Source organism: Diospyros lotus, chromosome 3 (assembly GCF_014633365.1).
Source record: "Diospyros lotus cultivar Yz01 chromosome 3, ASM1463336v1, whole genome shotgun sequence".
Classification (NCBI taxonomy): Eukaryota; Viridiplantae; Streptophyta; class Magnoliopsida; order Ericales; family Ebenaceae; genus Diospyros; species Diospyros lotus.
Window position 1 is genome coordinate 33,749,040 of NC_068340.1, and position 23,891 is coordinate 33,772,930.

Consider the following 23,891-nt stretch of genomic DNA (forward strand, 5'->3'; position numbering starts at 1 on the left):
AGAGCATCTCAACACCAAATTTGGTGTCAAAATACACTCCAATGAATATATTAATTTGATATCGAGCACAAATTTTAATCGCCAAATTTAATGTTAAGTAAATAGTATAATATCAAATTTAGTGTTATATTATTTACTCAACACTAAATTTGATGCATTCAAGCGCCTCCGAACCCTAAGGTTCAAGTGTAATGATCATAGTCGCATCCGTCGTAACTGTCGATGGGAGCGATGCTATCATCGGTGATGGGCAAACGTGTTCGTCGTGGCCATCGGCGATGAGCAAACATGTTCGTTGCAGCCGCAAATGATGATATACACACATATATACACACAGACACACACACACACACAATTGGTGAATCAAAAATTGTCGGGGAAGCAATTGGAGAAGAGGGTCACCAACCATGTCGAATAACACGATATTCACAACCAAACCCCAACATTCAAAGGTGTTTTAAAACCCCCAAACCCTTGGGTTTGGGGGAGTTTGAACACACCCAAACTCTAGGCTTTGTGTACAATGATGGCGGCTGTGTTTCTTGTAGCTATCGGTGGGAGTGACGCAACCGTCTACAATGATAGATGGTCGCTTGTTGTTGTCATCTTCTCCTCATCATGGCCACCGTCTTCTTCATGTGAGTCGGCGCCTGCTTGTTGTGTGTGGGATGGTTGTGTCTTTTTGCCCCCTTATAAAAAGGGGGTAAAAAGACAATTTTGCCCCAGCCCACTACTGCTCTCTTTCATGTTCGCTCATTTGTCTCTTTTCCATGGCTGACGTCCTCGCCTCCCCCTCATCGTCTCGCCAACCGTTGCTGTATCTTCAAGATGCAACGACTGTCAACGAGGCGAGGCAACGAAGGCGAGGCGATGGGGGCAAGGTGTAACGGAGAGGCAAGGGCAATGGCCATTGAAGGGAAACGAGCGAGCAGGGAGAGAGTAGTAGTGGCCCACTTTGCAAATTTGCAAAGTGGGCGGGGGCAAAATCATCTTTTTGCCCCATTTCAGTAGGGCGGTGGGTAAGTCCGTTGGGTTCTCTAAACTTTTTCAATATTTTAATATTAAAATATCATGATAAATTGACATTATCAATAAAGTTGTCCACCAAATGGTTCGTCTAGCATTGTTCTTAACCTTTGGGCATAGAGTTGACGAAGAAAGAGAGAGGAGGCATGCGGGATTGACGGAGACATGCAAAAGCAAGTGCCAATAGTATAGGAATTTCTATCCATGCCTTTCTCATGTTATTTATTTATTTTTTTGTTAAGTATCCTTAAAGGCGAATCTAGGAATTTAGGTTAGAGGGGCTGAAATTTAAAAAGTTAATGTAATAAAATTTTTATGTAACCAAAAAATTAGTGCAATAAATTTTCACAAAACTTGTGCTCGACAAAATTTTGAGACAAAAAATTTATTAAACTTGTGCTAGATTAATTTTGCTCACTATGAATTGAAGTACTTTCACTACTGTGATGATCTTTTTTTCTAAAAAAAAATAACAATATTTTTCCTTTCTTCGTAGAAAGTTGTTTCATTCTAAATTCTAAGATACACAAACAAAAAATAGCACAATTCAATAATCAAACAATTAAAATATTTAACTCAAAATTTGAGGCAAATGCAAGACCACTATAACAACTGTATTTCTAGAGTATAAACAAGAGAAGGCAAAAGTATGGTTGATTCAAATATTCAATAGCATATTCACAATAATAAATTCCAGACTTCCAGCCACGCCAGTTCCTAACTAAATGCAGTAGTCAAATAAGCAAGCAAACACAAAATTAGTAAAAAAATCACTTACTTATAAGTTGCTAAAAAAATGCTACAATTTCAACAACAAATCAAGCATAAATAAGGGGAAAAAATATGGGCAAAAAATAAAAAAACTATCTAGAATTAGCTGTAAATCGAGAGAATCAATCAAAGAATTGAAAAAGAGAAAACATACCTGGGCAGGTTGGGCTCGAATAAAGCAAATCTGGAAGTTTGGGAGAGGGTAAAACGAAGACCTGAATCAGAGGGCAGCGAGCAAGAGGGCGAAGCCGACTGGTCGAGCGAGCGTGGAGATGGGGGCAAGGGTGAGCGAGAGTAAGAGAGAGACAGTTAGGCAGAGAGTAAGGGCAAAAGGCAGCAAGGGCGAGCAAGAGAGAGAGAGCAAGAGAAAGGCAGCAAGAGCCGGGGGGCGAGCGAGACCAAGAGAGGCAAAGAATGAAGGCAAGAGGCAACAAGCAAGAGAGGCCGAGCCCGAGCAGGAGCAAGAGAGAGTGGGCGAGAGCAAGAAAGGCAGAGAGCAAGGGCGAGCGAGAGCAAGAGAGGCCGAGATTTAGCTCGAGCGAGAGCAAAAGAGAACCAGCGAAGGCAATCTAGAGTAAGAGAGAGGTAGAGAGCGAAGACAAGCACGAGCAGACAAGCAAGAGAAAAAGAGGCAGAGAGCGAGAGACAACGAGGATGAGCCATGAGCGAGAGCAAGGTCGAGAGAGAAATGAGAAGATAAGGGTTTGCAGGTAAATGGGTTGGGCTGGGAAAAATTAGGACGGGCAAGATTGAGTTTGAGCTAGACTAATACTAAATAATCAAAAAATTTACTAAATCAATTTAATTTTTGTTATGGGCTGTCCTAGGTTTCAGCCCAGGGCAACTCACACATAGATCTGCCCTTGAATATCCTTCTCATCTCATGTAATTAGTACTGTAACTTGCAAAATTTTCAAGACAGATGATTCAAGAGTCAGCTCTTTGACATTTATAATTATTTTCTTTATGTATCAAAGAAAAGAAAAGATAAATTTTGTATGGCATCTTTCAAATTTAAATAAAAGAGATTTTTATCATTGTATTTTAAAAAAAAATAATACACAATTTTCAAATTAGGTGATGAAAAACTATTTTGCCTTTACTCTTAAACTATCTTCTCTTTTTTTACTTTTTCCTTTCTCTCTGGGTTCCACTCAAAATTCAAATTGGTTTAGATTATTTTAATTAAAATAGACCATCGAGGGTATATTAGTAACTTCATAGAAGCCTAAAACCCTCTGGGGTATCTGTGTTATTTTGTAAAGTGTTTAAAGGAAATGAATGACATGGCCTTGGGGGTTCAGTGTTATTTTCCACAATTTTGGGGGTTTTAGCTTAATATCCTAAACTTGTGAAATGGGAATGCAAAATAAAAGTCAAAGGGTATTTTTGACCTGTCTTGTCGAGGGTAATTTGGTAGTTTTGAAAAGGAAGAGGTCCAAATACATAGTCAATCAAAGACAAAGGTGGTAGTGTCATTTTTTAAAAATATGGGGTTTTAGTGAAAAATTCTAAACTTTTGAGACGAAAGTGAGAGTCAGTCAAAACCCAAGGGTATCTTTGTGGCATATCTCAAACTGGGAAGGAAATGAACAAGGGCTAAAATGAAATAAACAAAAACGGAGAGAGGTCAAATTTACAATTTCAAAAACTTGCAGCCTGAACGCTATAATTGCACAGGCGACCATTTATTTTACAGAGATCTGGGCTACAAATTCGACAAATTAATCTCAACTAGATCTAGATTTGGCCAAATCTATAGGTGAGTCTTGAGGAGTAAGAAACAATTTAATTGGAGAAGCATGACAGTTTGGGCGGTGGAAATTGACTATAAAAGGGAAGGGTCTCGGCAAAGAATGAGGTGCAAAATCAATATGCTTTGATCGGTTTTTGTAAGCAGTTCTAAAAGAAGTCATGGTATTTTTAGCGTTTTTTCAGCATTTATAGACACAAATTCCTAGCTTTTATAAATTAACAATAATTGATAATAGCTAGTGTGCAGATCTATTATTAATTTTGTGAGCACTCAGTTTGATAAAACAATTATTTTATTTTATCTAAAATGTGTCTACTATATGTATTTGTTGCGGATATTTTCTGCTCTACCTTTTATGGGCTGGGTTCAATTCAATGGGTCAGCCTAATCGCATAAAGCCTAGTAGACCTCAAGTTGATTTCATCAAAGCAAGTACGCATATCGCTAGGACCCATACTCGGATCGCAGGATCAAACGGGCTTAACACGACTGAGCTCCAAGCTACGCTTCAAGCGAGCCCCCGGCGACTCTTTCAATTCACCGGCCTAGACGATCAGCTCGCATAACGAAAAAGTTGTATGCCCAAGTATATTAACGGCCTAAAGGCCGTCCTGGCTGGGCAGTTCAGGCCCAATATGGCCCCGTTTTCTCAGCCTATTTGATCGACCTATATCAGTACTATCCTGGCCCCTTACAACAACATCATTGCAGTCGCGTCTGGATTTTCGCACGTTAATCTTAAATCTCATCCTCATTAATGACGGATCTCATCCACATTAATGAGGATCTCGTCAATGCCTTTCCACTGCATGGACTAGTTCGCTGGTGCCAGATATACTGTCTCATCACCTACAGACGTATAGCGCATGCAGGAGGACATATCCTCCTCCAATATACCTGACAACTCTCTCAAAGCGCCAAATATGCTTTTTCTTTCACTAACTTACGGATACTCTGCGTCGGAGTATCATTGCAAGGACCGGCAAGCAGATTAACGACCCAAGTTCGATAACATTTCTTCTTCTCCCACTTGGATTCATCGTATCAGTGCAGGCCAATGAATCATGGTCGACCAATTCTAAATGTCGATAGTATTTTTGTTAAACCTGATGAGTATAAGTTATTATTATTATTATTTCCAAGTGGAAGTCCTAAAGGATAGGACATTGATGCTTGGCCCTACGTACGATCCGGTGGCCACTGAAGTAAAGGGAAAAATGTATTCAGTGGATAGTTCAATGAAGCTGAAGTCGTGGCCAAATCCACTTTCTAGAGGTTTTGGATGCTCGATCTGGTTGGTTCTTCACCCCAAATGAATCATGCCTCCAACGGCTAACCTTTTTTCTCTTGATTTTATTCTGAAGAGCTGTATAATTAATAGTGATGAATTATAGGTAGGGGGTACCGAGTGGTGCTTGATTTTATTCCAACGGCTTAAAATTGTATTGAAGTACCTAGTGATAGGTAGTGGGGTACCACCACCATAAAAATGGTAAGAAGCATAATGCAACTGCTTTTCAGTAGAAACATAAATACAATTTTACAGTACTCGTTGACCAAGCACCACTCGGTACCTTATTTCAACTTTAATTTTAAGCCCTCAAATAGCGGATAAAACAAACAAAAATGACCCTGATTGCTGAGAGAGGCCACCATCATGCCATGCAAATATTGCAATATTATTTAAGCAAGCTGTGTTGGCTATTTCAAATTAGTCACTTCTTTCACTCGTAAATCTTGGTGATAATAGGGTTCCAAATGTTTTCCAGATAATGCTGTTTTTCTTCAAATTCCAATACTTCTGAAAACCGGCTGCAATCCAACCACTGAATGGCCTCCTCGATTGCATCTTCCGTCTCCCGCTTTTGAGCTAGTGACAGTTTGGTAGTAATATTTTGATCCAGGATAGCATCTTTGAGCTTATACACATAGACCTCGAGTGCATTCTTAGCTTCCGTCTTCTTCTTGAGCTCCTCATCTTCAGCCCTGTACTTCACCGCCTCCTGTAACATTCTATCAATCTCTGCTTTGGACAATCTCGCATTTTCATTGGTGATGGTGATCCCGCCTGTCTGCCTAGTTGCCTTGTCTTCAGCGGAGACGTGTAGGATACCATTTGCATCAATCTCAAAACAGACCTTGATCGTAGGACTACGTGCGGGGGCAGGAGGAATATTGGCAAAGTGGAATTCACCGAGAAAATGATTGTCGCTAACTCTTGTTCTCTCACCCTGGTACACATCAATCAAGATACTAGTCTGGTTATCCTGCGTAGTAGTGAACGTTTGCTCCTTCTTGGTGGGAATACTAGTGTTTCTCGGAACCAAAACCGACATAACACCATCCTCCACTGACGTGCCGAGAGACAGAGGGGTAACATCCAATAATACTAGGTCCTGGATTTGCTTGGTAGCGTTTCCACCCAAAATTGCAGCTCGAACAGCTGCACCGTAGGCAACAGCCTCATCAGGGTTGATTCTCTTGCATAGTTCCTTCCCGTTGAATAAATCCTGCAACATCTGCTGCACCTTAGGAATTCTTGCAGAGCCACCAACAAGGACAACATCGTGGATGCTGCTTTTGCTCACATTGGCATCCGTTAAACATTTTTCAACCAGCTCCATACACTCCTTGAAGAGATCCATGTTCATATTCTCAAATCTAGCACGAGTAACTGTTGTGGAGAAATCAATACCCTCGAATAGACAATCGATCTCAATGCTGGTTTCTGTAGTCAATGAGAGATACCTTTTGGCTCTCTCACAAGCAGTCCTTAGCCTCCGAAGAGCTTTGGGGCTTCCTTCTATGTTCTTCTTTTGCCTCCTCTTGAACTCCTCAACGAAATACTTCACCATTCTATTATCAAAGTCTTCTCCTCCAAGGTGAGTGTCACCTGTTGTGGCCTTCACTTCAAAGACACCCTGCTTCATAGTCAGAAGCGAGACATCAAAAGTCCCCCCACCAAGATCAAAGATAAGCACATTTTTGTATATATCACTACCCGCATTCTTTTCCAACCCATAGGCAATGGCAGCAGCAGTGGGCTCATTTAAGATGCTCATGACATTCAGGCCAGCAACATCTCCAGCATCCTTGGTGGCCTGGCGCTGTGAGTCATTGAAGTAGGCCGGAACAGTGACAACCGCTTTCTTTACAGTTGATCCAAGAAAGGCCTCTGCAATCTCCCGCATCTTCAGGAGCACCATTGATGATATCTCCTCCGCAGCAAATTGCTTCTGCTCATCTTTGTAGGTGACCTCGATCATGGGCTTATCCCCTTGACCAACTACAACTTTGAAAGGCCAGACTTTCATGTCACTTTGCACTAACTCATCATTAAATCTCCGACCAATCAATCGTTTAGCGTCTGTCAAGGTTAAAAAGATGAAATGTATATACTCATTGATGCTAACTGGTATATATTTGAATATCCATTTGCGAATTAATGGTGGATGATAACAGTTTGTGTTAACTAATTAAGAGCCTGGACAGTAAGTCATTCGTAACTCATCAATTGGTCTAACTCAATCTTGATCTGAACAGAAAAACATGCATTAATCGAAGTTCAAACCGGCCGGTGTACTTTTGTGCACGCAACTATATATAATCGGACCAAGTCTTGTTTAAATTAAACAAAAAAAAGAGCAAGGCCGATTTAGATCAAGTACCAGGAGCCTAATAATAAAATTAATTATATAAAATCATATTTTAGTCGCGGGGATAATTTGGAACAAGTATTCAATATGTATGCATGGTTCGGTTTATATCCATGTAGTCAGACTCAGTTTTACCATGAATTAACATATATAATTAAATAAATATGATATACGAAGTAAACCAACAATGTACAAAAATTCTAAAGTTTGATCGAATTATTATTGAGGTTGACCGCATTCTGAGTCGAAGAGAATTAATGTTCAAAATTTTGTGCGGTTGTAAATTAATCTTTGTGGGTGGGGTTTGCTCAGTTTACGCTCAATTGGTCTTCAACTTCAACTTCAAGCTCACCAAACGGAAAAATTAATCTTCAACTTCGACAATGTATATATCATTTCCCATAAGAGAACGCAGGCGGTGTAAGGAGGTTTACCGAAGATGGTGTTGGTGGCGTTCATGGCGACCTGGTTCTTGGCGCCCTCGCCGATGAGACGTTCCGCAGCGGTGAACGCCACGTACGACGGAGTCGTCCTGTTGCCCTGCTCGTTCACTATGATCTCCACCCGTTCTTGCTGCTGCAGCCACACTCCCACGCACGAGTAGGTCGTGCCCAGATCGATTCCGATCGCCACACACTCTCCATTCCCGGCCATATTTGCCTCACCTGCTTCGGAAACTTCACCACAGCACAAACAAACAGTATACCTCTCTCTCTCTCTCTCTCTCAAACACAGACACACTCTCCCTCTCTCCCCTTTATCATTGGGAGTCTGGACGACTAATTGAAAAAGGTCAAGTCTGCATCTCTGTCTCTTCGCTGGACTCCATGTTAGACCACCCGCCCACCCCCCTTGACTGCGAACTACTAGAAAGACCAGAAAAAAAAATTCTGAAAGATTTTAAGAAAATACCAATATTAATATATTTACAAAATATTTTTATTACTCAATATTTTGCATTGACACCTATCATAATATTTTATATTATATTATATCAATATAAATATATAAAATATTAATATAAAATATCAGTACAAATCTAAAACTTAAATTTAAAAATAACATTTCCATTTACATAAATACATTCTCTTGTTGTAGTACATAAATAAAAATAGACAAATAATAATAATAATAACATAATTATTATATTATATTTTTCACATAAACCAAAACTGAAAAAAAATTGTAGAATAAATTTCACTCACTAACATGACACACGTGCTCTCTCTTACACACACACTCTTTCTTTCTCTCCCCTTTATGATTTGGAGTCTGGACGAAAAATTAGAAATTGTCTGTTTTTGTCTTTGTCTCTTTGCTTGACTCCTCATAATTATTATAGGGTTTACATATAACAATGCACTTGAGCTGTAATTTACTGATTTCTTTGCTTTAAAATTGGTTGTCCATCAATTTTCATGTGTTGAAAGACCTGAGCAAAACTCAATTATGGAACATAAACACCAACACCTCCTTCATGTAGTTAGGGCTTTATATTTCTAATCTTGGGTGCCTATCAAATTTTGGGGAAATTGTGTCCTTTGTGTAGCTTTTTTGATTAATAGAACACCAACCTCTCTCTTGCATGATAGATTTTCTTATCAACTTTTATATCATGCTCCCATGGAATACAATTTTTTTAGAGTATTTGGCAAATCTCTATTTTGCTTTCACTTTGTCCTCTCATAGGATAAAGTTTTATCCTAGGGCTATAGTTTGTGTCTTCTTTGATTATCCTTTAGGTATTAAGGGTTACAAGCTGTATGACATAACCACTAAAACTACTTTTGTCCCTTGAGATGTTTTTTAGGAACATATCTTTCCTTCCCATTCTGCCACTCTTTCTGATGAAGTGCTAGATTTTTTCCTTAACTTTGTTTTGCCTCAGCCAGCATCTGATTTGTCTTATCTCACTGTTTTTTCATATGATCATATTGTTTCTCTAGTTTTAGATGAGGATTATACTATCCAAAATGATTCTCATCCTTTATCTTATCTTCTTATTCGTCGGTTTGCTAAATCTTCCAAACCTCCATCTTATCTTTGAGACTTCCACTATAACCTCTTAACTGGCAAACCTTCTCATTTTTCTCACCCTTTATATCCCTTACAACAGTATCTATCATTTACTCATATTTCTCCTTTCCATAGGTCTTTTCTTCTTACTGTATATTTTTCTTTTGAACCTCAGCACTATCATTAGTCTTCTCATGTTATTTATTTATTCTTTTTACTAAGTATCATTATCATCTCATGTAATTTGTATTGTAACTTGTGAGCTTTTCAAGACAAATAATTCAACAGCTCTTGACAATTTATAATTATTTTTTGTATGTATCAAAGAAAAGAAAAGATAAATTTTATGTGGCATCTTTGAAATTTAAATAAAAGAGACTTTTATCATTGTATTTTAAAAAATAATAATACATATTTTTCATATTAGGTGACGAAAAGACTATTTTGCCTTTACACTTTAACTATCTTCTCTTCTTTTATTTTTCCTTTCTCTCTCTTATTGAAGGAAATGTTCCACACAAAATCCAAATTGGTTTGGATTTCAATTAAAATAGACTTTCAAGGGTATATTAGTAATTTCATAGAAGCCTAAAACCCTTTGGGGTATATGTGTTATTTTGTAAAGTGTTTAAAGGAAAGGAATGACAAGGCCTCGGGGGTTTGGTGTTATTTTTCACAATTTTGGGGGTTTTAGCTTAATATCATAATTAAACTTGTGAAAGGGGAATGCAAAATAAAAGTCAAAGGGTATTTTTGACCTCTCTTGTTGAGGGTAATTTGGTAGTTTTGAAAAGAAAGAGGTCTAAATGTATAGTCAATCAAAGACAAAGGTGGTAGTGTCATTTTTTAAAAATATGGGATTTTAGTGGAAAATTCTAAACTATTTGAGGCGAAAGTGAGAGTCAGTCAAAACCCAAGGGTATCATTGTGGCATATCTCAAACTGGGAAGAAAATGAATAAGGGCTAAAATGAAATAAACGGAAATGAAAAGAGGTCAAATTTACAATTTCGAAAACTTGTGGTCACTACAAGAATTTTAGCATATTGTGACAAAATAATTGTGATGAATTAAATTTTGTCAGAAAAGTATCTCTTTTGTGACAAAATTGTGATTATAATTTTCTCATGTAAAATTCAAAAAGTGAATAAAGTTGTGACAAATAAGATTTAGACATAATATCTATATAATAAGGAAGCATGGTTTTTGAAATCTATAGACAAATGTGAGGAAGACATTTTTGATGGTTGAGATTAATTTTCAAGAAGTTCAATGGCTGAGATCAATACATTTTCCCCCAACACCATCCCATCCTCGACACTCACACACTCTTCCCTTTCTGGCCAACGTACACTCACACAGATAAGTCTTTTACAGTGCCTTCAAAATTTAAAAATCTTTGGACACTGGGATTGTGGCCGAGAGAAGAAGAGAGAGCAAATGAAGGGAGAGAGAGAGAAGAAAGAGCAGGTGGCCGAGAGCAATCGCGAGAGAGAGAAGGCCGATTGGTGGCAGCAGCGAGTCGCGGCGGAGGCGTCGGTGACCGGCGATGGCGGTGCAGCGAGTAGGGCGGCAGCAGTGACCGGGCATCAGTCTTCTTCTTCCTTTTCCAGTCGCCGTCGCTTGCCTCTGTCGCGCCTTTCTGTTGGAGGAGAGAAGGCAGAAGGCCCAGAAATCAACAGTTTCCATCTCTATTTTTCTCTGTTTTTGATCTCTATATGCAGAATCAACTTAGTTTTTGATCTCTTTATATGAGGAATGCATATTTGTCCGCTTAATAGATTTCTGTAAATGTTCAAGTTGCTTCCACAATCATCGATTTCTTTTTATGATACATGCCACCTGTTTTTTGATTTTGTTTTCGGTCAATGAAAGTTAAAGTTTCCAAGAAAATAAAAATAATAACACCACAATCAATGGGTGTATATAATAACACCTATATGTAGTGTGTATTTTTCATGGGATATATATATGTAGTGTGTGCTTATATATGTAATATATGTATGTGTGTGTTCTGTGCATACATGTATGTGTGTGTGTGTGTGTGTGTGTAAATGGGTGTGTGTGTTCTGTGTATACGTAATATATGTATGTGTGTGTTCTGTGTAAATGGGTGTGTGTATATATATGTCAATGGGTGTATGTGTGTGTTCTGTGTATGTGTATTTGTAAATGGGTTTTCTTCTTTCATCCTTCCTCTCTGCCCAACACATTTCCTCTCTGCCAAACCCATTCTCTGCCCGCCTCCCATTCTCTCTCTCTCTCTCTCAAAGCCTCTACATCGTCGCCCCTGCCGTCCACCGTCGTCACCCCTATCTCTCTCTCTCTCTCTCTCTATGTTTATAGATATACATGCAACCGCCGGCCACATTGCTGGGGGAGGGGGGAGGGGTGGTCTGGAACCAAGGGGAGGGCGTGGGCTGGGAGGGATACCCTCTCCCCGGCCACTTTTTTTATTTTTCATTTTATACTTCATATTTTTTTTGTTGTTTTTTTATCTTACACTTATAATTTGTGTAAAAATATTTTTACAAAAATATTTAAAGTTAGATAAAGTAGAGGCACGAGTTATTCAAATTAGATAAAGTAAAAATATGTGTATGTTGTGTGCGTGTATTCTGTGTGTATCTATGTATATATCATGTATATGTAGTGTGTGCTTCCTTATTATATAGATGTGTGTTGTGTGTGACTGTGTGTGTGATGTTTACAGTATGTATATGTATGTGTGTGTTGTGTGCGTGTGTACACACCCATATATATATATAATATACCAATCTTTGTCTTTCTTTGGAACTGAAATTTTTTGTTGTTTTTCTTTTATTTTCGTTGAGATTTTGTTGGTAGTTATGTCAACGAGGGGAAAGTTGAAATCTTTTCCTAAGTTAGAATTTGCAATGGAGTATGTCGAAATATTCTATATGATTTTATTTTATGTCAGTTTTTATGTGTTATTAATCGAATTAAAATAAGAGATATTGTTTACATACATACAAACATAATACATTAATTTTTTACTATTTTCTTTAACAAAAAAGTATTATATAATTAGTTTTGATTTTAATTTAATACATACGTATTATCTTTGTTAATAATATTAATACAAATATATTTACAATATATTTTCATATTGTGTTTTATATTTTAAAACAAATGCTAATTTCTACAATTTGAACTATTTTAGTATTTTTAATATATAAATAGTAAATACCATCATTTTATGTAATATTATTTAATTGATATTCCTTAATTAAATTTAACTAATTGATTAGATTGAATTCATAAATTAATGGTTCTTTTTTTTTCTTAAAATTTTCAGATAATGTATTTTGGTCTATTAGTTTGAATTCCTCAATTTGTAAACATATTATATTTGTTAATAATATTAATACAAGGGATGTCACTTTTTTGTTAAAGAAAACAGTAAAAAACAAACCAAAGATATTTTGAAAAACAGATTTTTTGGATGTCTATTTAAATTTTTTTTTCAATTGGACATGATTTTCTAATTTTTATATTTTGTAAATAAATTTTTTGGGGTATCTTTGTGATTGTGAAATACATTTGAGTTGTGTGGATATAAAGAAATGATGATTTATGAGTTTTAATTTATAGAGATGTTAATTTTTTTTAAATTTAATTTATAATTTTAATATTAGATTTTGTTTTTCACTTTTATTCCATATAATATAGTTTTAGTTTTAATTAAGAATTTTTTTGTAAATTTATTTTTAATAAAAAACTAAATCTACATATCGATACTTTTAATTATAAACAACTAAAAATAGCCTTTTCATAAAATAAAAATAGAATAATTTTTAATGTAAGACTATTTTAATAAAAATAGAATTATTTTAAATTTAAAATGTCATTATTTTATATTAATTGTTAAAACTATTATTATTACTAGGGATAACCCGTGCGTTCAGGTAAACCAAGGAGAAAAACAAAATCAAACATTGAATGTGTTGTAATTTCACATCAAAGGTGAATCAAATTGAAAAAAAAATTAATTTAATGGTAATTTCACATTATCTAATTATGTATTATTATGTAACTAAATTGTGAATACATGAGATCAAAAAAATAATAAATGTTATTTTGTTTTTAATTTTATTAAAACTTATTAGTTATCATGTATCAATTTTTCACATTATGTCATCTTATTTAAACTATTCTTACTCATGTGTTGTAATCAATGGCAGTGGCGATAGTTGAAATTTTAAATACTTTTGTCATTTAACTGTGCCCAAATCTTCAAAGACTCTTTCTTCTAATTGCCATTCCACTGAATATATTTTAGGTACTCTTTAAAAGAAAAGTGAGAATGAGAGAGCTATCTAACCAAATTGGTTTGGGACATAAAAGACTGTTTGTTTGGAGATATTTAAAAAGAAATGGATTGTTTTAACATTTTTGTGTAATATATATAGCAAGAAAGTTTATGTTTTTTTTTTTTTACACTTTTTTAAGAGAGTATAATATTTTATGTTATATTTTAAAAAATTTTGGTGAATCTTCACTTTCTATGTCTTTGTTATATGTGGAAATTTTTTTTGCATAAATTTATGTTTTGACTTTCGAAGTAATAATTATTCATACCATGTTTTGATTTTGGTTTTAATTCATTTCTATAAAATTGTGCTCTAATTTTAATTTTATCATTTTAATATGATTGTTAAAATACATATATTCTAAACATTGAGTTGGTGGGTAAGACGACAATGAAGGGGGCAAGAGGGGCGACAGCAAATGGGGGCGATGGCGGTTCGAGATGACCCGCGGGCCCCCGACCGACCGCTATTGGGGGCCCTTGAAGTCCCCAACCAATAATGGTAGGGGTCTCAAAGGGTCTCCGGTGATGGTTGGTATGTATTGTTTGATATTTAATTTTTAATTTAACTACTTCAAATTATAGAACATTTACTGACGTGTTTTATTATATTAATTTAGTAATTTTTTTTATTATAAAACGTTAACAAGTATATAATAATTTTAATTTCTGTTTTTTGTTCAGTATTTATTATTTTTGTTTTTGCAATATTAGTGAACATAATTGTATTTTAATCTTAATATTATTTATATCGTATCTTTAGGCATGTTTATATTCATTTCTTGATAATTTAATGTTTAAGAACTATATATATTGTCTTCAAATACATGATATAAGCGAGTTTAAGCTTTCAGTTTAGTATGTATCCGAGTTCAGTACTTCATTATTTTGTGTTCAAATTTAATGTTCAATTTTTTTTAATTGTACCGTGCCTTTAGGCACGGGTCATCCCTAGTTTTATTATAATAAAGTAGGGTAGATAATTTATAAAGACAAAATAATTTTTGTTACAAAATTTTGTCAAATCAAGTTGACACCAAACTTTTGGCTCCAATTCCACGGAAATTTTATTCATAGCGAGGGTTTTACTCTTCGTAACCTTTTCTCGCCAAAACTTTTCATCATTTTTTAAAAATCCTATTTTACCCTTCTGTTACTCCACCATATTATCTTCCTTCCCTTTTTACTCTGCACAGTCACTCCATCTCTCTTTCTCTCTCATTATACCCATTTTTTTCTCTCTCACACCCATCTCTCCATCTCTCTCTCCCAATGAACACACACACAAATATGTATATATATATATACAAACACACACACAGATAATTTATTATAATAAAATAAAATTAAAAAAATATAAATAAATAAATTATTTTTAAATATCTGTATTTTAAATAATTATAAATTAACTAATTATAAATTTTTTTAACTAATTTTAAATTTTAAATTATCGTGAGTTAAATTTTTGACACTCAAAAAAATTTAAAATTAGTTAATTTATCTTATTAAATTACTTAAAGATACATATACTTAAAATTAGTTATTCAATCAACTAATTTAATAAGATATATATATCTTTAAAAATTAGTTGAATTTATTTAAAGATATATGTATATTTTTAAAAATAATTTATTAAATAAATTCAACTAATTTATTTTTAAAAATAATTAACTAATTTAATTTATTTAAAGATAGATGTATCTTTTTAAAAGAATTAACTAATTTATTTATTAAATAAATTCAACTAATAAGATATATGTATCTTTTTTAAAAGAATTTATTTATTTATATTTTTTATTTTTTATTTTATTTTATTATAATAAAAAATTAATTAAAATAAAAAACATTCTCCAAAAGCTAACTTTCGGGAAACATTGGGTTCCCCGAAAGCCAGCTTTCGGGGAACAATTTGATAGTAAAAAAAAATTAAAATTAGTTATTTTATTTTATTAAATTACTTAAAAATACATATATTTAAAATTAGTTATTCAATCAACTAATTTAACAAGATATATATCTTTAAAAATTAATTGAATTTATTTAAAGATATATGTATCTTTTTAAAAATAATTTATTAAATAAATTCAACTAATTTATTTTTAAAAAAATTAACTAATTTAATTTTTTTAAAAGATACATCCATCTTTAAATAAATTAAATTAGTTAATTTTTTTTAAAAATAAATTAGTTGAGTTTATTTAATAAATTATTTTTAAAAAAATACATATATCTTTAAATAAATTTAATTAATTTTTAAAGATATATATCTTATTAAATTAGTTGATTGAATAACTAATTTTAAATATATGTATTTTTAAGTAATTTAATAAAATAAAATAACTAATTTTAATTATTTTTTTACTATCAAATTGTTCCCCGAAAGCTTAATTCTTTTAAAAAGATACATCCATCTTTAAATAAATTAAATTAGTTAATTTTTTTTAAATAAATTAGTTGAATTTATTTAATAAATTATTTTTAAAAAGATATATATATCTTTAAATAAATTTAATTAACTTTTAAAGATATATATCTTATTAAATTAGTTGATTGAATAACTAATTTTAAATATATGTATTTTTAAGTAATTTAATAAAATAAAATAATTAATTTTAATTTTTTTTTTTTACTATCAAATTGTTCCCCGAAAGCCAGCTTTCGAGGAACCCAATGTTTCCCGAAAGTTGGTTTTGGGGAATTTTTTTTATTTTAATTAATTTTGTATTATAATAAAATAAAATAAAAAATATAAATAAATAAATTCTTTTTTAAAAAATACATATATCTTATTAGTTGAATTTATTTAATAAAGAAATTAGTTAATTCTTTTAAAAAGATACATCTATCTTTAAATAAATTAAATTAGTTAATTCTTTTTAAAAATAAATTAGTTGAATTTATTTAATAAATTATTTTTAAAAAGATACATATATCTTTAAATAAATTCAACTAATTTTAAAGATATATATCTTATTAAATTAGTTAATTGAATAACTTAAAAGTATATGTATCTTTAAGTAATTTAATAAGATAAATTAACTAACTTTAAATTTTTTTGAGTATCAAAAATTTAACTCACGATAATTTAAAATTTAAAATTAGTTAAAAAATTTATTATTAGTTAATTTATAATTATTTAAAATACAGATATTTAAAAATAATTTATTTATTTATATTTTTTAATTTTATTTTATTATAATAAATTATCTATGTGTGTGTTTGTATATATATACATATTTGTGTGTGTGCTCGTTGGGAGAGAGAAATGAAGAGATGGGTGTGAGAGAGAAAAAAATGGGTATAATGAGAGAGAAAGAGAGATGGAGTGATTGTGCAGAGTAAAAAGGGAAGGAAGATGATATGGTGGGATGATAGAAGGGTAAAATAGGATTTTTGAAAAGTGATGAAAAATTTTGGCGGGAAAAGACTGCGAAGAGTAAAACCCTCGCTGTGAATAGAATTTCCCTTTCCCCAATTCCACTTAACATAATATGACAAATTAATTTTGTCACCAAAAATTTTGTCACAATATTTAATCATATAAGATGTAATTACAAAATTTTTTAGTCACAATAAATAATAATTTTTACTACAAAAATAGTTTGTCACAACATAATATTATAAAAAGAATATGACAAAAAAATGTATGTCACAAGAAATTCAGTTTTTTGTGACAAAAATAATTTTAAAGACAAAAATAATTTTATTCAATTCAATTTTTTCATAAAAATATGTCATACTAGTGTGAACGCTATAATTGCACAGGCGACCATTTATTTTGCAGGGATCTGGGCTACAAATTCGACAAATCTCAATTAGATCTAGATTTAGCAAAATCTATAAGTGAGTTTTGAGGAGTAAGAAATAATTTAATTGGAGAAACATGACAGTTTGGGCAGTGGAAATTGACTATAAAAGCGAAGGGTCTTGGCAAAGAATGAGATGCAAAATCAATATGCTTTGATCGGTTTTTATAAGCAGTTCTAATAGAAGGGGACTTTGGGGAGTATTTTGGAGGAGTTATGAGTGATTTTGGGTGCATTAGAGAGGCTTGGGAAAATATTTTGGAAAGAAGTCATGGTATTTTTTGCGTTTTTTCAGCATTTATAGACACAAATTCCTAGCTTTTATAATCTAACAATAATTGACAATAGTTAGTGTGCAGATCTATTATTAATTTTTTGAGCACTCAGTTTCATAAAACAATTATTTTATCTAAAAAGTGTCTACTGTATGTATTTTTGTTAAACCTGATGAGTATAAGTTATTATTATTATTATTTCCAAGTGGATGTCCTAAAGGATAGGACATTGATGCTTGGCACTACGTACGATCCGGTGGCCACTGAAATGAAGGAAAAAATGTATTCAGTGGATAGTTAAATGAAGCTGAAAATTGTGGCCAAATTCACTTTCTAGAGCTTTTGGATGCTCCATCTGGTTGGTTCTTCACCCCAAATGAATTATGCCTCCAACTGCTAACCTTTTCTCTCTTGATTTTATTCTGAAGAGGTGTATAATTAATTGTGATGTTAATGTTATTGAAGTACCTAGTGATAGGTAGGGGGGTACCACCACCATAAAAATGGTAAGAGGCATAATGCAACTGCTTTTCAGTAGAATTACATAAGTACAATTTTACAATACTCGTTGACCAAGCACCACTCGGTACCTTATTTCAACTTTAATTTTAAGCCCTCAAATAGCGGATAAAACCAACAAAAATGACCCTGATTGCTGAGAGAGGCCACCATCATGCATCCAAATATTGCAATATTATTTAAGCAAGCTGTGTTGGCTATTTCAAATTAGTCACCTGTTTGTTTCACTTTCACTTGTAAATCTTGGTGATAATAGGGTTCCAAATGTTTTCCAGATAATGCTGCTTTTCTTCAAATTCCAATACTTCTGAAAACCGGCTGCAATCCAACCACTGAATGGCCTCCTCGATTGCATCTTCCGTCTCCCGCTTTTGAGCTAGTGACAGTTTGGTAGTAATATTTTGATCCAGGATAGCATCTTTGAGCTTATACACATAGACCTCGAGTGCATTCTTAGCTTCCGTCTTCTTCTTGAGCTCCTCATCTTCAGCCCTGTACTTCACCGCCTCCTGTAACATTCTATCAATCTCTACTTTGGACAATCTCGCATTTTCATTGGTTATGGTGATCCCGCCTGTCTGCCTAGTTGCCCTGTCTTCAGCGGAGACGTGTAGGATACCATTTGCATCAATCTCAAAACAGACGTTGATCGTAGGACTACGTGCGGGGGCAGGAGGAATATTGGCAAAGTGGAATTCACCGAGAAAATGATTGTCGCTAACTCTTGTTCTCTCACCCTGGTACACATCAATCAAGATACTAGTCTGGTTATCCTGCGTAGTAGTGAACGTTTGCTCCTTCTTGGTGGGAATACTAGTGTTTCTCGGAACCAAAACCGACATAACACCATCCTCCACTGACGTGCCGAGAGACAGAGGGGTAACATCCAATAATACTAGGTCCTGGATTTGCTTGGTAGCGTTTCCACCCAAAATTGCAGCTCGAACAGCTGCACCGTAGGCAACAGCCTCATCAGGGTTGATTCTCTTGCATAGTTCCTTCCCGTTGAATAAATCCTGCAACATCTGCTGCACCTTGGGAATTCTTGCAGAGCCACCAACAAGGACAACATCGTGGATGCTGCTTTTGCTCACATTGGCATCCGTTAAACATTTTTCAACCAGCTCCATACACTTCTTGAAGAGATCCATGTTCATATTCTCAAATCTAGCACGAGTAACTGTTGTGGAGAAATCAATACCCTCGAATAGACAATCGATCTCAATGCTGGTTTCTGTAGTCAATGAGAGATACCTTTTGGCTCTCTCACAAGCAGTCCTTAGCCTCCGAAGAGCTTTGGGGCTTCCTTCTATGTTCTTCTTTTGCCTCCTCTTGAACTCCTCAACGAAATACTTCACCATTCTATTATCAAAGTCTTCTCCTCCAAGGTGAGTGTCACCTGTTGTGGCCTTCACTTCAAAGACACCCTGCTTCATAGTCAGAAGCGAGACATCAAAAGTCCCCCCACCAAGATCAAAGATAAGCACAGTTTTGTATATATCACTACCCGCATTCTTTTCCAACCCATAGGCAATGGCAGCAGCAGTGGGCTCATTTAAGATGCTCATGACATTCAAGCCAGCAATAAGTCCAGCATCCTTGGTGGCCTGGCGCTGTGAGTCATTGAAGTAGGCCGGAACAGTGACAACCGCGTCCTTTACAGTTGAACCAAGAAAGGCCTCTGCAATCTCCCGCATCTTCAGGAGCACCATTGATGATATCTCCTCCGCAGCAAATTGCTTCTGCTTATCTTTGTAGGTGACCTCGATCATGGGCTTATCCCCTTGACCAGCTACAACTTTGAAAGGCCAGACTTTCATGTCACTTTGCACTAACTCATCATTAAATCTCCGACCAATCAATCGTTTAGCGTCTGTCAAGGTTAAAAAGATGAAATGTATATACTCATTGATGCTAACTGGTATATATTTGAATATCCATTTGCGAATTAATGGTGGATGATAACAGTTTGTGTTAACTAATTAAGAGCCCGGACAGTAAGTTATTCGTAACTCATCAATTGGTCCAACTCAATCATGATCTGAACAGAAAAACATGCATTAATTGTAGTTTAAACCGGGCGGTGTACTTTTGTGCACGCAACTATAATCAGACCCAGCCTTGTTTAAATTATACAAACAAAAAGGAGCAAGGTCGATTTAGATCAAGTACCAGGAGCCTAATAATAAAATCAATCATATAAAATGATATTTTAGTCGCGGGGATAATTTGGAACAAGTATTCAATATGTATGCATGGTTCGGTTTATATCCATGTAGTCAGACTCAGTTTTACCATGAATTAACATATATAATTAAATAAATATGATATACGAAGTAAACCAACAATCTACAAAAATTCTAAAGTTTGATCCAATTATTATTGACGTTGACAACATTCTGGGTCCGAGAGAATTAATATTCAAAATTTTGTGCGGTTGTAAATTAATCTTTGTGGGCGGGGTTTGCTCAGTTTACGCTCAGCCTCAATTGGTCATCAAGGTCACCAAACGGAAAAATTAATCTTCGACTTCGAGAATATATATATATAAATATATATATATCCTTTCCCATAAGAGAACGCAGGCGGTGTAAGGAGGTTTACCGAAGATGGTGTTGGTGGGGTTCGTGGCGACCTGATTCTTGGCGCCCTCGCCGATGAGACGTTCCGCAGCGGTGAACGCCACGTACGACGGAGTCGTCCTGTTGCCCTGCTCGTTCACTATGATCTCCGCCCGTTCTTTCTGCTTCAGCCACACTCCCACACACGAGTAGGTCGTGCCCAGATCGATTCCGATCGACACACACTCTCCATTCCCAGCCATATTTGCCTCACCTGCTTCGGAAACTTCACCACAGCACAAACAAACAGTATACCTCTCTCTCTCTCTCTCTCTCACAAACACGGACACTCTCTCCCTCTCTTCCCTTTATCATTGGGAGTCTGGACGAAAAATTGGGAAAGGTCAAGTCTGCATCTCTGTCTCTTTGCACGACTCCATTTTAGACCCCCCGCCCGCCCCCCTTGACTGCAAAGTACTTAGAAAGACCAGAAAAAAAAAAAAAAATCTGAAAGATTTTAAGAAAATACCAATATTAATATATTTACAAAATATTTTTATTACTCAATCTTTTGCATTGACACCTATCATAATATTTTATATTATGTTATATCAATATAAATATATAAAATATCACTACAAATCTAAAACTTAAATTTAAAAATAACATTTCCACTTACATGAATACATTCTCTTGTTCTAGTACATAACTAAAAATAGACAATTCATAATAATAATAACATAATTATTATATTATATTTTTCACATAAATCAAAATTAAAATAAATTTCACTTACTAACATGACACACGCGCTCTCACTCTCTCTCTCTCTCTCTCTTCCCTTTATGATTCGAAGTCTGGACGAAAAATTAGAAAATGTCTGTCTCTATCTTTGTCCTTTTACTTGACTCTCCATTTTAGACCCCTGTGCCCCCCCCTCTTGACTATCGAAAGTACTCAGAAAGACACTAAAAAAAAAAAATTCTAAAAAATTTTAAGAAAATACCAATATTAATATATTTACAAAATATTTTTATTACCCAATATTTTACGTTGACACCTATCATAATATTTTATATTGATATTTTATATTATATTATATCAATATAAATATATATAATATAGCTACAAATCTAAAACTAAAATTTAGAAATAATATTTTCATTTACTTAAATACATTCTCTTGTTCAATTAATAGTACGTAGACAAAAATGGACAATCTATAATAATAATAACATAATTATTATATTATATTTTCCACACAAACCAAAACTTGAAAAAATCTGTAAAAAACTAACACGACACACACTCTCTCCCTCTCTCCCATTTATCTTTGGGAGTCCGGACGAAAAATTGGAAAATGTCAGTTTCCATCTCTGTCTCTTTGCTTGACTCCCCGTTTTAGACCCCCGCCTACGCAAGTGCCTTGCGGACCACCACCCCCCCCCCCCCCCCCCCCCCCCCGCAATTGCTGCCTTTTGAGTCCTTCACGTGCTGGAAGCAAACTGAAGGTGGCTATTTTCTTGATGGATGGAAGCATATTGAAGGTGGCCACTACATCCATTGCTGCAAGACGCAAGAAGTAAGTCTTGCTGAGAGGATATGAGGACGTGAGCGCCGAGAGAGAAGCAGACATCCGCAAGCAAACTAGAAAAATCTGTGCCTCAAGGATGAATTGTGTAACACTCCATTTTTTAGGGCGTGTTATAATTTAGGATAATTCTGAGATAATAAGGACTTATTTTCTTTGGTGTTTTCAACCTATTTTTCATTTTAAGTTTTTCAAAACACTCAAAACGCGTTTATTTACCATTTTCAAAAACGCATTTTACAAAACATATAAAAAATTTATACAAAAAACCTAAAACGTCAAATACACGTTTTGGCTATTTTTAGCCAAAATCAGCCTCTCAATCCAAAACACGAAAAACAACACTCACCACCACCCTCACCGCCACGACCATACCCGCCATCGCCACTGCCACACCCAAATCCGCCCACCACTGCCCTCCAAGCCCAGATCCGCCACTGCCACCACCATCGTCCTCGCCTACCACTGCCCTCCAAGTCCAAATCTGCCATAGCCACCACCCGCCACTACCTTTCACGCCCAAATCCACCACCACCACCACCGCAATCGCCCTCGCCCGTCACTACCCTCCATGCCTAGATCGGCCACTGCCAAGCCCAAATTTGGTGACCCGCCATCACCCCTACGTCCAATGTAATATAATTTTTTTTATTAATTTTTTTCAATGATATTTATAAAATTTTAAATAAATTAATATTTTGTTATATATAATTTATAATTTTTTTAATATTTATGTTGTGCATAACTTAAATCTCAAAATTAATATTAGATTTTAATTTATAGGTAAAAATAAATTTATTATAAAATTAATAATTGAATGAAATTAAAAATGACTTAGAATGTACTTTGTAATTTTAATATATCATATATGATTAAATTATATAACTTGTATTATATTTGAAATTCTTTAAATTAAATTTATAATTTATTTTGAATCAAATTTCTTAAATAAAATATCTTACAATAACATTTTACAAAATTTCAAAACAAACACGTTTTCCAATTTTCTATTTTGAGAAACAATTTTTCAGAATGACAAAAAAAACGCATTTTTAAAAATCTCAAAATAGACATCTAAAACATAAAATTGAAAATGAATTCAAAATTCAAAACTCAAAACTCATGAGAACACCATCTAAATTTTTCCTTTTCAAAACTAATGCTAAGACATATCATTTCTTATATCTATTCCAAAATTTTCATTCATGTATCTCGAATAAGAATTACCATAAACATCAAATACGAAACCTAAAAATCGAACCCCAAAAATAACATTGAACCATAAAAGTATTACATAATCGTTCCTCAAACATAATTCGTAGTAAATAACATTTTTTTATTTTACAAGACTATTAATCAACAGAACATAAGTTTCTCAACTTGACTAAAACATACTTGAATCTTCATGAATAAACAAAATACAGGGACAACTTGTCAAACCCATCGAACATGACATCTCGTCATTACATCTCAACTACTTCATTGTCTTTGCTGCTACAAAAAATCAAGGTTAAATATCAAAATATGTTGTTAAATTTTTTAACGACGGATTTAGTGACAAGTACCTTTCTGTCGTTAAAAC

At 34.1% G+C, this 23,891-nt stretch overlaps 2 protein-coding genes across 4 annotated transcripts in view; both read right to left on the reverse strand.

The window, feature by feature from the left end:
• Positions 1-21,151, reverse strand: part of LOC127797377 (heat shock cognate 70 kDa protein-like) — a 29,023-nt gene extending 7,872 nt beyond the window's left edge. The window contains exons 1-3 of one of the 3 annotated variants that reach the window (XR_008022195.1): positions 20,762-21,150; positions 18,229-20,030; positions 4,973-5,127 (exon numbers count right to left, since the gene is read on the reverse strand). Coding sequence is in view for 2 of the 3 variants with exons in the window: in XM_052330231.1 (XP_052186191.1) it covers positions 18,388-20,030; positions 20,762-20,981 (1,863 nt within the window). In the remaining variant the exon portion in view is untranslated. Of the gene's footprint in view, positions 1-4,972; positions 5,128-18,138; positions 20,031-20,761 lie in introns of those variants that run through there. The other 2 variants (XM_052330231.1, XM_052330230.1) reach the window with 2 other exon arrangements.
• LOC127797378 (heat shock cognate 70 kDa protein-like) lies at positions 5,044-7,979 on the reverse strand. The gene is made up of 2 exons (XM_052330232.1): positions 7,644-7,979; positions 5,044-6,920 (listed from the first exon to the last, which is right to left on the reverse strand). The coding sequence occupies exons 1-2, from the start codon at positions 7,861-7,863 to the stop codon at positions 5,278-5,280; spliced, it is 1,863 nt and encodes a 620-aa protein (XP_052186192.1). The 5' UTR covers positions 7,864-7,979; the 3' UTR covers positions 5,044-5,277.
• Positions 21,152-23,891: the final 2,740 nt, after the last annotated feature.

Coding starts and splice junctions, on each gene's coding strand:
- LOC127797378 (XM_052330232.1), bottom strand. CDS start 7,863: ATGGCCGGGAATGGAGAGTGTGTGGCGATCGGAATCGATCTGGGCACG. Junction 6,921..7,643: donor CGCCACCAACACCATCTTCG/GTAAACCTCCTT, acceptor TAACCTTGACAG/ACGCTAAACGATTGATTGGT.